Here is a 14,541-nt window from a genome sequence, read left to right as displayed (position 1 = left end):
GTATCATATTGGCCGTATTGATCATATTGTATTAGTATCAATTGAGATAGATCCCTAACCTACCAAAAAAAAAAACGAAAAGAGATGGATCCTTGATCTTTGACCAATGCAAATTGATTATTCAAATCATTTCAAGAGTAAAATAGTAAAAAGTAATACTTTTCAAAAAGCAAATTCGATCTATACTCACCAATCCGATCTTTTTTTCAATCCAAATTATATCCGATAGATACCAATACTGATACCATTTTCCTTTTCTTTTTCCTTTTCCAAACATTTTGATTCCCGAAAAGTTTAGTTGTTTAATAGTTGTAAATTCATAGGACTACACACTGCACAATACACACAGGAAGAGAATAATGATGAGAGAAAAATATCCCATGAACAAGAGTCAAAGGTTTGAAAAAAACAACGAAAGAAACATTGAGGAGTACAGACTTTTTAATGAGGCGTTCCCGTATTGAAAGGTGAAGCCATGGCACTTGGGTATGGTCCTCTTGAACGTATCTTCAAGGGCTTTGATTTTGTTTAAATAAAGAATTCAAAGGTTGGGAAGAAAAAATGAAAGAGACAATAAAGAGTATAGACTTTTTAATGAGGCATTCCAGTATTGAAAGGTGAAGCCATGGCACTTAGGTATGGTCTTATTGAATGCATCTTCGAGGGCTTTGATTTTGTTTAAACAAAGAATTAAAGAATCCAAAGGTTAGGAAAAAAATGAAAATAATATTAAGGGGAATAGACTTTTTAATGAAGTGTCCACATATTGAAATATGAAGCCATGGCACTTCGGTATGGTCTTCTTGAATGTATCTTCTAGGGCTCTGATTTCGTTTAAGTTGAATCAGACTGCCATGACCTCATCGGTTTCATAAATTACCCCTTGACGATTGCCCATTTTTCTACGTAGTCTCTCATTGAGGATATTTGCAACGTCGCGGCCACTTTAATCTTATTCCAACTTGTTCTAATTAACAAATAGTCTCATTTTCTACATTCATAAAATAAAGTTTCTGTCAAAATAAACAATATTGTGACTTACTATAAAGCAGAGTCGAGACTCGAGAGTCGAAAGTCGTGCCACGTGACTCCATGAGTTTGGATAATTTTCCAAGATGGTATTTTGATAGCCCCTCACCGGCTACCCTTGGAGTCTCGATCGGTTCTTGTATGTATCTTTTGCCGACACATATAATTTACTAAATTTTACTACCACGATTACCTACAAGGTTACAATACTGTTATCACTCTCTCTCTTTCTCTTCCGACTTAAATGCCTTTTATCTCTCTTTTCTATTTAAATGCCATACATTATTTTTCTTTATATATAGATAAAAAAAATATTTTCTATTTTTATTTAAATTATTATTTCTTATTTTAATTAATTGATTCCAACAATATTTATACTAAAAACCCAAGTCCAAAATAGGCTTCATATGAATGGAAAAGGATATTAAAAAGGTATTTTGGACTTGTACTAAAATCCTATAGAGATTTGTGAACACTAAGATGATGGCTGAACCGTCCTCTATGACTGAGGAAAAATTCTTCCTCTTTCATTTTTTTTATTTGGTTGTTTTGTATTGGTATGGTAGATGATTTTAAGTGAGCTTTAAAACAAAATTGTTAATGAAAATTAAGAGAGAGAGAGAGGATGAACTTTTAAAAAAAAAATGGAAACAGATAAAAGGAGTCCACTACTTAATAAAGCTATTTTAAATGAGGAAAAAAATTCTGATAAACTGTGGGGAGAGAGAGGGAGTATGGGAAAAGAGAATAGGAGATAAAATAGGAAGAGAGAGAGAGAGAGAGAGAGAGAGAGAGAGAGAGTGAACTAAAGGAAATAAAAATGAAAAATGAAAGAGATAAGGGAGTCGACTATTTTGTAGGATTATTAATAATAAAAGAATGTTAAATCATAATTAAAAAAAAATTTGATAAACCGTGAGGAGAGAGAAGGGGTAGGGAAAAAGAAAATAGGAAAAGATTGGTAATCGGTCAAAAAATTAAGAGATAATGAGTGAGTTACACACGTCCACCTCTCAGTTGTATGATAATCGAAACTCAAGTTCTCTTACGAGGATCTGATTCAGACTCCTGAGTCAGTGGGCTCTTAGGGATGTGGGGCCCAATCTTGGACTCTATTGATCCAAATCCAATGGTATGGATCGCTATGCATCAAGGGCCACTCTTTTCAAGGGCTGTCCACCTCTCACTCGCCTTCAGGATGAATCGTGCATAGAGAGTAACTTGGGTATCAAGGAATATCAAATTTACAATGTTAAAATTACTAAAATACCCTCATATGCTTTTCTCCACTCAATGATTGGACTTGTTGGGACGATCCCTACAGTTTGTACAGCAGAACTTCTCAATCACTCCAAATATCCAATCAAATAGCACCAAATGGCCCCCTGAGTCAGTGGTTGCTGGGCCCCTCCCTATCTCATTATTTCCAACTTCTTCCCTCTCTCTCTACTCCGTTTCACACGGCTTTTCGCAGTTTGACAATTGTACTGTCCATTCCCCATTCCTCCTCTTCTGGTGAAATATCTTCTGCTGTTCTTCACCGGTTACTGATTCTGATATTTTTTTAAGGTCAAGGAGGGAAGAGGAAGGAGATTCTTCTCTCATCACCTCTTTTCATTTTTCTTTTCTCTTCTATACCTGATCTCCAGCTGCCATAAACGATTCATTGAGGTTCATGGATCCTCCCCAGCTAACCGGGTTTGTCGTAATCACTCTCCCACCTGCAGACGACCCCTCTAAAGGTAAAACCATCACTGCTTTTACTCTCTCTGATCCTCCTTCCTCGGCACTTCAACAACAACAACAACAACAACAACAACAACCCCAGTTTCAACAACCACAACAGCAACTACAGTATCTCCCCTTCCGATCTCCACCGGACCCTGAACGCTCTTTCTATACTTTCAGAAGAAGAGCACTCTTTTCCATACCAAGAATTGTTTTTGGTTTTCTGGGTATCGCTCTGTTAGCGTGTATCTTGTGGAATTCTGCTTATTCGGAGACCCTTATCGAACTTCGAGGTCGCCAAGATGATGATAAAGTCAACTCATTTCTCTTCACTTTGTATCCTAAAAAGGGTGCTGGGCAATTGTTTCACAGAGATGTTGAGCTTAAATTGGGGAGATTTGTGGAGAGAAATGCAGAGGATACACTGCTCATGATCGGTGCTAGATTGAAACAGAGACAGAGTAACAAATTACTTTCTTCTTCGTCGTCGTCAGTTGATCCATCCACCATTTTTCCTCTCAGAGGGAATATGTATCCAAATGGGTACGTGTATCTTTTAAAAGCTACAATCTGATTAGTGTACTTCCCCACCCCCCCCCCCCCAATGGGAATTGTTCAGAAACTGGTTCATATTTGAAAATTTTGGATGATTTCTTTTTTACCCTCGTTATCACATTATTATTTGAGAAATCCACCTTCTGTCCAGAATCAGTAGGGAGCGATACCAGATGAAAGTAAACTTTGTACTGTTATCATCAACATTGTCGCTTTGTGGTTAAGGGAAGCAATGAGCAGATTAAATAGTTGACTTTGGGAAATAGGGGTATCAGTTCAACTGGAATCCCCTTTTATAAATTTGGGCAAAATATAAAGTAATGATTGCTGAAAACCATAGGATTCTTAATCATGAATCTGATCTTCCAAGCCCATTGTTTTCTCAAATATGGATTTAAGCATGGATTGTTTATAATTTTCTGGATTTGATGCTTGAAGATTTCTAAGTATATGTTGTAAATCTTATTTCTTTTCTGTTTGATAGTTACAATATCTAAAACAAAAGGTGTTGCTTGTAAATGTAACAAACGAGAAGGTAATTTTTTGTGATTGGAACTGCAACACAGGAACATGTTACCGCAGAGTACAAACTTAGAATGGAGTATCAAAAGAATTTATAAATAACTAATCTATTTGGCTGTTAGTTCAATGAGATCTTGGTCCCTAGAGGATGTCTGTGGAACTTCCATGTGATTTGTGAATATCTATAAATTACCGTGGATGAAAATTAGAAAAACAATGTAACTATCAGTAGGTACAGTTAGATGCAGTTTTTATCAACTGAAACAAGAAATTAATTACAGTTTCTGCTAGTATTTTTGGGCCAATACAAGCCATTATAAAAGTGATTCTTTTCAATAGAAACTGCCTTGAAACTTTTAGGCAAGCGTAAGAACATTTAACCATTTAATTACAGTTTCATTTCCAGGCATGATGATACTAAATTCTTCCTTGATTGCTTGTGTCTATCATTATAAACAATAGTTATGTTTGCAAAACAATAACATGTATTCTCTATATATAACACAAAAGGCTCTTAATATAGTGTGGATATGTAAATATTGTGTTTAAGAAAGTAGTAGGGACTAGAGAGGAACTTCCGCTCATTTTCTTGGATCCTTCGTTTTTCTGTTCTTTCTGATTCTGTAGAATGTGTTCCTTAAGCTTGATAATTGGAAAATCCGTTAAGATATCCAAAAGAAAAACTGGACAAATGAACTTTTTAGCATTACCTTTTATAGTTAAGACAGATAATTTTTTATTTTATGCATCATCTATTTATTTCGGAACTATGAGGATGCAAATTCGTTGCCATTGTTATCAAGTTCATAGGTATCTGGAACGTATGATGTGATTTATTGATACTAAGGCTTCATCTCATATACTTACTGTAGGCTGTATTACGCATTACTACTTGTTGGGAATCCACCAAGGCCTTACTATCTGGACATGGATACTGGGAGTGATTTGACATGGATTCAATGTGATGCCCCGTGCATTAGCTGCGCCAAGGTACACTAGCGTGTGGTAGTTCAAAATTTTGTCCTAGTATGAGTCATTCTCTTAGGCTCCGTTTGTTTTAACATAAAATATTTTCCTCGAAAATAATTCTTATCTCTAAACATTTTTTGCCAAATTTATTTTACATTTTTTCTGCCCTTTATCATTTTTTTGGTTGGACATGACAAAGAAGCATATTCGGGAATGTTGGGTGAGAGAAAGAAATCCAGCAATATGATGGGGTGGAGTCCTCCTTGGTGCCACATTTATCAAAGATCAACATATCACCACTTTTTAGGAAGATAACATTGTGAAATTTGAAATTGAAATTATTTTCTATCTTTTTGTATTGTTTCTTGTGCAATTTTCTGTGCCTCCATTTTCAAAAAGTTCCTATTGAGCATGAGCACTTTAGATTCCATTTAGACCTTGTTTGTTTCAACTTCAAAAGGCCAATTCCTGATGCAGTTAAGTCACCTAAATGGACTTATTTTATTACAAATAAGCCTTGGGTTGTGTTATATATGTGTTAGACATTTAGTTCAATGGGTTTTCTTTGTAATGGGCCACTTTAATAGGCCTATAATATGGGTAGAGGCTAGGCATACGACATTAGTTGAGTGAATTTATTTCATTATTTTAATTATTATTAAGTGTTTTATTAAGGCTGGATTAAGATTCTATAAGTCCAGTTCTCTGTTATTTCAGTTTCCTAGCCAGTTTAGTTTACTTGATTAATTAAGGATTGGGTTAGGCCTTTTCCTTCTTAGTATTTGAGTCTATTTTTGAGTATTCTATATAAGTTTGTAAGGGGTGACTATCATTGTACACAAATTTTGATTAATGGAAAGCCTATTCTACTCTCCTTCTCTATTGGTGAAGAATCCCTTGCGTTCAATCAAGGTTGGTTGGTGTTTGATACATCCAAACTACCTTGCGGTGTGAAGCCCAAATGCTTTTATTCTTATTATCATTCTCCCGTCTTCTTCTCCATTTACAAGTAGGTACTGCTCTGAATTTATGCAATCTCAAATCTGATTTGGAATTCTGCCGCATGTTTTTCCAACCTATCAGCCACCCAGTTCGCTTCATGGAAACAGTGAGAAATTTGCCATGAGATACTATCTAAGAAGGACTTGTAGAATCACCATTTTTTCTGAAAGCACCATGGAAATTTTTGACCTTTTAAGCAACTCGCAACTGATTGAGAATCGCACTCAATCCACAGCTTAGTCACTTTCATAGAAGATGCATGGTGAAGACCTACAAAAAAATGCAGCAAACCCTGCCATAAAGTTGGTGCCAACTTCTTCATATGAGGCAACAAACCTTCGAGAAGAACCATGACTGTCCCTGAAAACACCACCAGCTCATGATCAACCCGAGTTACCAAAGGAGCACCCATCAATATTCAGCTTATGATAACCTGCCAGTGGACAGCTCCATAGATTCTCAACAATCCTCCTTGGTAGAGGTCTTGTAATCGTTACCTGCAACGTTTTGGTACTGTTTTGATTATTCAATTACTGTTCTACATTAGCTCTCATAGGCTGTCTACTTGGAGATGCCCCAAAGGGAAATTTTCTGTAAGTAGGTAATTCCATTTGAAAGGAAAGAAAGAAAGAGAGAAAAAAAAGGCGGGGGGAGAGGGGGGAAGGACCCAAAGGTTGATTGGTGTGTGCTGTACTTACTAGCGCCTGCACCTGGTCTCTGTTTCCTGATTGGTTTCTTAAAACTTGGTCTCTATGGCTCTAGTCATGACATTCCCCATACTCCTTTAAGCCCGGGTTCACTCTGATATTTGCCTTTGCTTAACCAGCTAAGACCCTATCCCCATGCTGCAACCTTGCATATCCTTGAACATAAAAATAAATAAAAGCGATTCCAAAAAGTCACTGATTCCCCCATTTTCATTCAAAAAAATAAAATAAAAAACTGACTGATTTGGGGCTAGGCTTGAAAATTTGACAAACAGAGATATAAGTTAAGGTCAGTCAATTAATGGTATTGAGCTTAGCATAGGAAATTTTGGCATAGATTTTTCTCTGTAAGTTAAAGCTAATACATAGTGATTTATGTTTTAGGGTTTCTAGAATTAAGGGTTCAATTATTCAATTCAGGAAACAAATATTAGGCTTTTGTAGGGTGGTGAAAAGTTGGTTTCTTGTGTAGGTTAGGGATTGAATTAGGGGTGAATTGTTCTAAAGAAAGGTTTAAATTTTAATATTTGAAGGGTAGGTTGGGAGAAAAGCTAGAAAAATGTTTGATCGATGACAGTTACTGAACTTTACTTGCATATAAGATAAAAGGAAAAAAAAATTTGAAGACGAGTAGAACTAGAAGAACCTCAAGAAACTATTTATCGTAAAAGAACTTTGAGAAACCCATAGACAGTCCTGTGCCACCAAGAGAGTTTTTCCAAGAGGGAAACCAGAATTTCATTAAGAAAATAACTTTAAGAAAGATGCTTAACATGTGAATTTCTTAATCCTAGGTGATCTTGACGAGAAAGAATAGTTTGCCAATACTTTGGTCATAACTTTCCCAAGTCATATTATAGTCACAAGTTCTTGGGTTGTTGCAATGAAACTGAATAACCTTTCTAGGCCCTCGGAATCTTGGAATTAGACGCATAATCCGCTGGATAAATGTTCTTTCATTTTTGGTACTGTATTTAGATTTCATCATCAGTTCTTCTAATGGGAATTGTTCATGTAGGGACCACATCCTTATTACAAGCCTGCTCAAGGGAATTTAGTGGCTCACCTGGATTCATTATGCACAGAAGTCCAAACTAGTCAGAATCGTGAACAGTGTGAATCTTGCCAACAATGTGACTATGAGATAGAATATGCAGATCGTAGTTCCTCAATGGGTGTTCTTGCTAGGGACGAGCTGCAGCTTATGATCACAAATGGCACAGAAATGCAGTCAGATTTTGTTTTCGGGTATGTTTTGCTTTTTTCATTTTTTTTTCTTCTTCTTCTTTTTTTTTTTTTTTTTTTTTTTTTTTTTTTAATTGAGGGGTTCAGAAAAAATCATTTTCATGCATTTGTTCCAAACTGTTCATTTTTAGGTGTGCATACGATCAACAAGGCCAACTTTTAGTCTCTCCTGCGGATACTGATGGAATACTTGGACTTAGCAGAGCTAAGATTAGCCTCCCTTCTCAATTGGCAAGTCAAGGGATCATCCATAATGTGGTGGGCCATTGTATAAGAAGTGATAGTGATGGTGGTGGATATATGTTCTTGGGGGATGACTATGTACCTCGATGGGGCATGACATGGGTCCCAATGCTAAACAGACCTTCCATGTGGGTATAGGTTTCTTGAATTTTACTTTAATTTTCCAGTTCCGATGATTTTTGTTGCAATTAGAAGAAAAAGAATGCAAAATCCATATCACTACTGATAGGCTTCCTACTTTAGACTGTCAAAATTCACCTATGCTGACCATTTCACCCTGGTTTTAACACCCCCTCTTCCCCCCCCCCCCCCCACCCCCCGGGAAAAAAGAAAAGAGAGAGAGAGAGAGAGAGATATGTCTAGTATTCGAAGTCTGGTTTTTCACAGCCCATGCATCTATGCATTGAAAGGTGTCACTTACTCTTGATTCGTGAACAAGATCATTTTTCTTTTCTTATAATATCAATATTTAAATTTCTAATGTTCATTTTCTTCTGATGACTATATATTCGAACTTTTTGCTTATATTTCTTTTCTTCTGTTTTATCTTTCAGAAACTTCTATCATAGTGAAATAGTGAAAATAAGTTATGGAAGTGCACAACTCAGTTTAGGTGGACCAGACAACAGCATAGCCCAAATAGCTTTTGATAGTGGCAGTTCCTATACATATTTCACACAAGAAGCATATTCTGGTCTAGTTGCATCTGTAAGTATTTTTATTAGCACTTGTGTATCACACGGATAGATTTAAGTTTTGACAAGCTTTACCTATTGAAGAAATCTATTCAATGCAGTTTAAAGATTTTTCCGCTGAAGGACTCACTCGAGATGAATCAGATACAACATTGCCAATATGCTGGCGGCCGAAGTTCCAAATCAGGTCAGATGTCCAATTTCTGACCTATTTGTGTGTAGATGATGTCAGTTGTTTGCAGCCTTTCTGATTTTTCATTAATAGACCACCGTCTCAGCGAGAATCATCCAAGGATACAATGTTTACTGTAACAATATGTTGAAGCTGTAACTTGTACAGATAGAATTGAAATGTGCGCTTTAATGATTGTTATAGAGGCTCTCTGTATCTATATTCCTGTGTCTTATCAAAACCAAGCATCAAGGATTAAGAAATAAGATGAAAAATAGATGCCTGTGTAGAACAAACATCTGAAGTCCTTTTGCATATATAGCTGTTGAACAAGCTTTGCACGACATGAAAAAATTGCCATACATGGCAACATATTACTTCATCACATCATACCCACCCCCCCCCACCTCCAAAAAAATGGGGCCACTAATGGGTATAAAACACCTGAAAACAGTAAATAACCAGATGTGTGGACAAGTATGCACCCACAAACACACTCAATCTACACATTGAGGGGTTAATTTGTGGACGTACATCTGTAGCTTATGAATTCCCATCATAAATTGGTTGCTTATTTTGTCAAAATTTAATTTCTCTTAGTTTTTGGGTATTTTTCGGTGTTTTTTAATAATTTATTTTGAAGGTTGGATTTGCGTATAGTCAATTTAGTGTTCTTTTGGGCTGTCAATTTTAATCAGTCTTAATATGATTTATATTTGTTTAACTTTTTTAGATAACAAGAAATGAGTGTGCTATTTGGTTAAAAACCTATCAATTTATTCTATTCATTCCTGAAAGCTTAAAGGTTATTGAGTTACCTTTCCCATGAGATAAAGATCTGAAGATCCTGAGTTCATCTAGGTGAGTTAATGACCAAAATATTATTGGGGGTATCACTCAGTGTGAGGAGATTTTCAACATAGTCTTGATTCCAGTTCATCTCTTACGGAAAATGTTTTTAGAGTTTTTTATTAAGATGTATGTCCAAACTAGTGACTTAGATGGAGAGAGTCCTGCACAGCTATTCTCTCCCTAATAAATTATGCAATCACATTCTCTTAAAAATAATAGAATTTAAGTTGAGGGGGAAAAAAAAGCATTTATTGTTAAAGGTGGATTCCTTAGCAATTGAGCATGTAGATTCTGAGAGTTCCTACATAGATTCCTCTGGGAACCTCATTTCTAAGCTTCTCTCTGTAATTTTAATTTCTAAAATTATTCTGTGCTGTGATTTAGACATCTTTAAACCCTTATCAATTTCTCAACCCTATTATTCTCATTATTTGCCACTAAAGCTCTGAAAAATTCCTCTTTCTCCAAATTACGGCCTTAATTTCACAACCCTGTTTTTTGTCCTAATCCTTTGACTATGGGGGTTACCCCATGATTGGCCTTTGTCATTGTCTTTAAGTGATTATAAACTATCTAATCGTGTTAAAATCAATGACCTAGTTGAGTTTGATAAATTTAAACATGCTTCTTTACTTCCATCTTGGCTGTAAATTTGCTTGAAGCCATCTCCAATGGTGGCATGATCTGAATAATTGCCTGTCTGCAGATCTGTTAAGGATGTGAGGCGGTTCTTCAAGCCCTTGAACCTTCAATTTGGGAGTAGGTGGTGGATTGTCTCTGCAAAGCTGATGATTCCCCCCGAGGGATACTTAGTCATAAGTGTAAGAATTCCCCTAATCTCTCATATTTAAGTTTCCGTAAGGCCCAAGCAAAATTTCTTGTTTAGTCACTGAAAACTGTTATTGATTTGCCAATACGTGAGGCTTTCTGCAGGATAAAGGCAATGTGTGCTTGGGAGTCCTTGACGGAAGTGAGGTCCATGATGGGTCCACGATTATACTAGGAGGTGGGTTGTGCTCCCTCAGATCTCCTCTTGGAACTTTTTCATGTCTTATGCTTATTCTTCCCTGTAACTTTTACTTACTGGAACCTTAAATTTCTTCAAAACTAGATTACAATTCGATGCTGTCTTCTTTGGTTCTTTCGTTCAAGTACAATGTCAATTCTTTAGCTGTTCTTTCTACTGGCTGACAAACAACATTCATCAAATCTGGTCTTGCAGATATCTCGTTGCGTGGACAGTTGGTAGTGTATGATAACGTTAATCAAAAAATTGGGTGGATCCAATCAGATTGTGTAAAAGCAAAGAGACTTAAGAGTTTCCCTTTTTTCTGAGTGCCTAGTGTCTGGACACGAATGCTGGAGGTGCCACTTATATGGATGATCCACACAGATTGCTTTGTACATAGCTCATACCCACTCATGGTAGGAAATACTATACTTCTGTAATAAAATTATGTCTATAATACTATCTGGGGGCAATATGGAAGCAACCAATTTCTACGGGAGTCAGATCAAACAAAGGATTTCTTTGTAACGTATCGGTGTTATTCTGGTTGAGATCTTTAGTAGTTTTATAATATGTATGCTGTTATTTTTTTTCATTCTCAAATTGAACTTTGGACCCAATGTACAGATCTTCAGTAGTTTTATGTATGATGCTTATGCCTGGACAATTTTAATGTGCATTTCCCTCCTTTCTGCAAAAGGTTTTATGGACAGGCGTGTTGACAAGGTATCTATGCTTGGCAACTAATCATGATAATATTATTACATCCATAACTACAGGAAAACAAAATTCCAAACCAATTTGATAATGTCAACTTGGATTTATGCAAAAAAACATATCTTCCAAAGGACATAGGTTTCAGTTTTTATAATTCAGCAAGAGATATGCTCTTGGACTGTCGTAGCCAAAGAAAAATTTTGCATGTAATAGATAAATTGTGCATTATTTTTCATATTATTGATACCAACCAAGGTTGCTCCTCCGAAGCCGAGTCTAGGAATTGTCCCCCCCCCCTCACCCCGAAGAGCAGTGGCTCCATTGTGATGCACGTGATGGTCATGAATCTTTTCTCTTGACTTTGGACCAATTTTGAGATCTGTCAATGATTTCTTGGTCGACTTGTACATAGCAGACAATTGTTTGCTTAGTTCGTTTGATGCCTTGCTAGCAGAGTACATGCTCTCAGGAATTCACAAGTTCAACTCTCATGTCTTCATCTTATGCCATAAGGCACCCTCCCCCCCCCCCCCCTCTCTCTCTCTCTCTTGTAGTTATAGTTAAAATGCCATTAGGCAATCAGATATGAATTATCCTAAATTTTCTGAAGAATGTTAGACAGCGAATCGTAGACAAATTTACATGTTTCCAGGGTTCCGGGTCATAACAGCTTTGAATTGGCTAATGTTGCTAACTGAGTTATTCTAGTTTGACTTAATAATGATCTCTTTATAACTCAGTTGACCAATGAACCAGATAAACCCATTGTTGTGCCCCGAACTTAGACGAACCAAAGTGAACAAGTATCAATGAGTTGACTTTGAATCTGGAATAAAGTGTAATGTTTTCATATGTAATGAATTTAGTTGTCAGTGCATAGACTTGGATTAATGAAAGGGTCTTGATTGATAAGTTTGGTTGAATACTTGAATGGAGCCCAACACGGGGGGTGATCTCCTTAATGATAATGGACTTTCTAATTAACCGTCTAAGAGTATAAAGTAAATGTGAGACTAGTGAAATTACGCCTTTTATAAAAGAGGCATTAGTTATTTGGTATTATAGGAATGGTAAGTACTCTCAGTCTATAAATTGGTAGCAATGTCCATTAGTTGCTAACCCTAATAATTGAATAGAGAAGAAAGTAGACTATATCAATTAAGAAGATTTGAGTCGAAGTAGACCACTTCTTTCAAAATGTATGGATCCATGTCTGAGTTTCTTATCAAAACTCTTGTTCATGCTTTCATTTCCGATGATTCATCATATTGATCACGAAATAAATTCAAACAATTAGTATCAGAGACTCCATAATTGAATTGTTGAACTGCTTTTGTTCTTGAGATTTGGAATTAATCTCTCTCTCTCTCGAAATTACATCTCTAATATATTGACACCTCATTGTGAAAAGAGTAAAAGAATGTGGTACAAATTCTGTTTAAAACCAAGAAGATGCACCCATAAGAAAGCTTCACTTTAAAGAATGAGGTTTTACTTTAAAACCCGGTCCAACTTAGGGTGAACTGCACCAGCTCAAAATTGAACCGATTCACCTGGGTCACCCCCATTGACCTGTTCAATATTGACTTGTTTACTTTAATCGTTGGTTGGTCCACTTTGGTTCAGGCCAAGTTTGAATGTTCATATCTAGCCTGGTTCTGTTTTGAACTATAATCAAAAAAATGAAAACAGAATTTAAATTTGTTCATTGTTATTTTTATCTACGGAACCGATTTTTTTGTAAACAAAATTAGAAATTATTTTTTTATTTAATTTATAGAACTAATTTCTGTAAATAGTTCACGCGAAATAGAAATAAATTGCTATGGCTTCTAAAATAAATTACAATTTTTTTGTAAATCATAAATCAGTTGTACAAAATGATTTATGGAATTCTTCTGTAGATTACACAATGATTCTATAAATTAGAAAATTTCTCATGATTAAAAACTATCATAAATAGAATGCTATTATTCTTTTATAGTGACAAAACTGAACATTAATACAATAGAAAAAATGTCGTAATGAATTCACAACAGAAGTTACAAACTATGGAATATTGGCTTACCCATTATTATCGTTTTTAGGATGTGTCATATTTTATACTAGGGTTTCCATAGTGGGTTGCTTATATGGGCTTATGCCTAGAATGTTTCTTGTCAAAAGCTGAAGCCCCCTACCGTGTTTTTTGTGCACCCAAGTCTGAAACCATGGGCCTAAACTATAATCCTGTTTTCAAGGTTTCATGACTTTAATGATAATGCTTCCTCAGCAGGTTTGTTCTTTAGATTATGGAATCTTCGTTGGCAGTATTATAGATTACCCACGAGAAGGCCATATGACAAGTGTTGCAATCTTGGGCCTAGGCACCGCAGGTGAATCCATGCTCTGTTGCTCCTACTCTATCAAGTTATGATAATGTTTTTGGGCATCCAAAGATGGGAAAACTCGTCTTGCCATCACTAGTGATGGAATTGCAAAGGAAATGTTTTTACATTATTCCAAAGGAGTCCTTCATATGGTAGGCGATCTTACCACCACCGATGTGACATCGATGACACTGAACCTTTCATCAAGTTTTTTGAATTTTCATATTATATTTTGGAAACAGGACTGAATGATTGTCTGATGCAGTTGACATTCACTTTGCCTACCACAAGATGAATTAAAAGAGGACCACCGCCCCAAGTCTCCGAAGGAAAATGCCAATATACTTCACAATGGCATGCTGTATCAAGACAAGGATCCCACCCCTTACAGTGGTACACAACACTGCAATGTAGAATCCTAACTCTTTTTAAGGCATTAGCCTACGACAACTCTCTAATTGACCTCTATATTTTGACTGCCATGGTCAAGATTAGCCATTAAACTACCTCTACTTCAGTTTTAATGCAAACGTTCAGAGAAAAAATTGGCCCCCTCTTTTTTTTTTCTTTTTTTTTTGGGGGGGGGGTGAGGGGTTAGGATAATTAAGAGTTTATAGTTTGTAAAAATACTCACTATGACACAAGTTAATTCTTCCTAACTATATGAAAGCATCTAATTTCACCAACCAAGACTAGGTGACAATCTCACATGGTTACATACTCAAGA

At 36.1% G+C, this 14,541-nt stretch overlaps 1 protein-coding gene across 1 annotated transcript; it reads left to right on the top strand.

Annotated features, from left to right (window-relative positions):
- Positions 1-2,477: 2,477 nt before the first annotated feature.
- On the top strand, positions 2,478-11,427 carry LOC122093147 (aspartyl protease APCB1). Its single transcript, XM_042663412.1, has 9 exons — positions 2,478-3,300; positions 4,707-4,824; positions 7,531-7,760; positions 7,889-8,128; positions 8,555-8,708; positions 8,797-8,882; positions 10,426-10,540; positions 10,653-10,725; positions 10,942-11,427. The coding sequence occupies exons 1-9, from the start codon at positions 2,705-2,707 to the stop codon at positions 11,052-11,054; spliced, it is 1,725 nt and encodes a 574-aa protein (XP_042519346.1). The 5' UTR covers positions 2,478-2,704; the 3' UTR covers positions 11,055-11,427.
- Positions 11,428-14,541: the final 3,114 nt, after the last annotated feature.

Source organism: Macadamia integrifolia, chromosome 11, assembly GCF_013358625.1.
Source record: "Macadamia integrifolia cultivar HAES 741 chromosome 11, SCU_Mint_v3, whole genome shotgun sequence".
In the NCBI taxonomy this organism is placed as follows: Eukaryota; Viridiplantae; Streptophyta; class Magnoliopsida; order Proteales; family Proteaceae; genus Macadamia; species Macadamia integrifolia.
The sequence above is the reverse complement of the archived record's forward strand: the minus strand, read 5'-3'. Positions and strand labels throughout refer to the sequence as shown.

Bases quoted from the DNA above. Each gene is read 5' to 3' on its own strand.
- LOC122093147 (XM_042663412.1), top strand. From the start codon at position 2,705: ATGGATCCTCCCCAGCTAACCGGGTTTGTCGTAATCACTCTCCCACCT. The intron at 3,301-4,706 runs GTACGTGTATCT...TACTTACTGTAG, and splicing joins GGGAATATGTATCCAAATGG to GCTGTATTACGCATTACTAC. The intron at 10,541-10,652 runs GTAAGAATTCCC...GGCTTTCTGCAG, and splicing joins AGGGATACTTAGTCATAAGT to GATAAAGGCAATGTGTGCTT.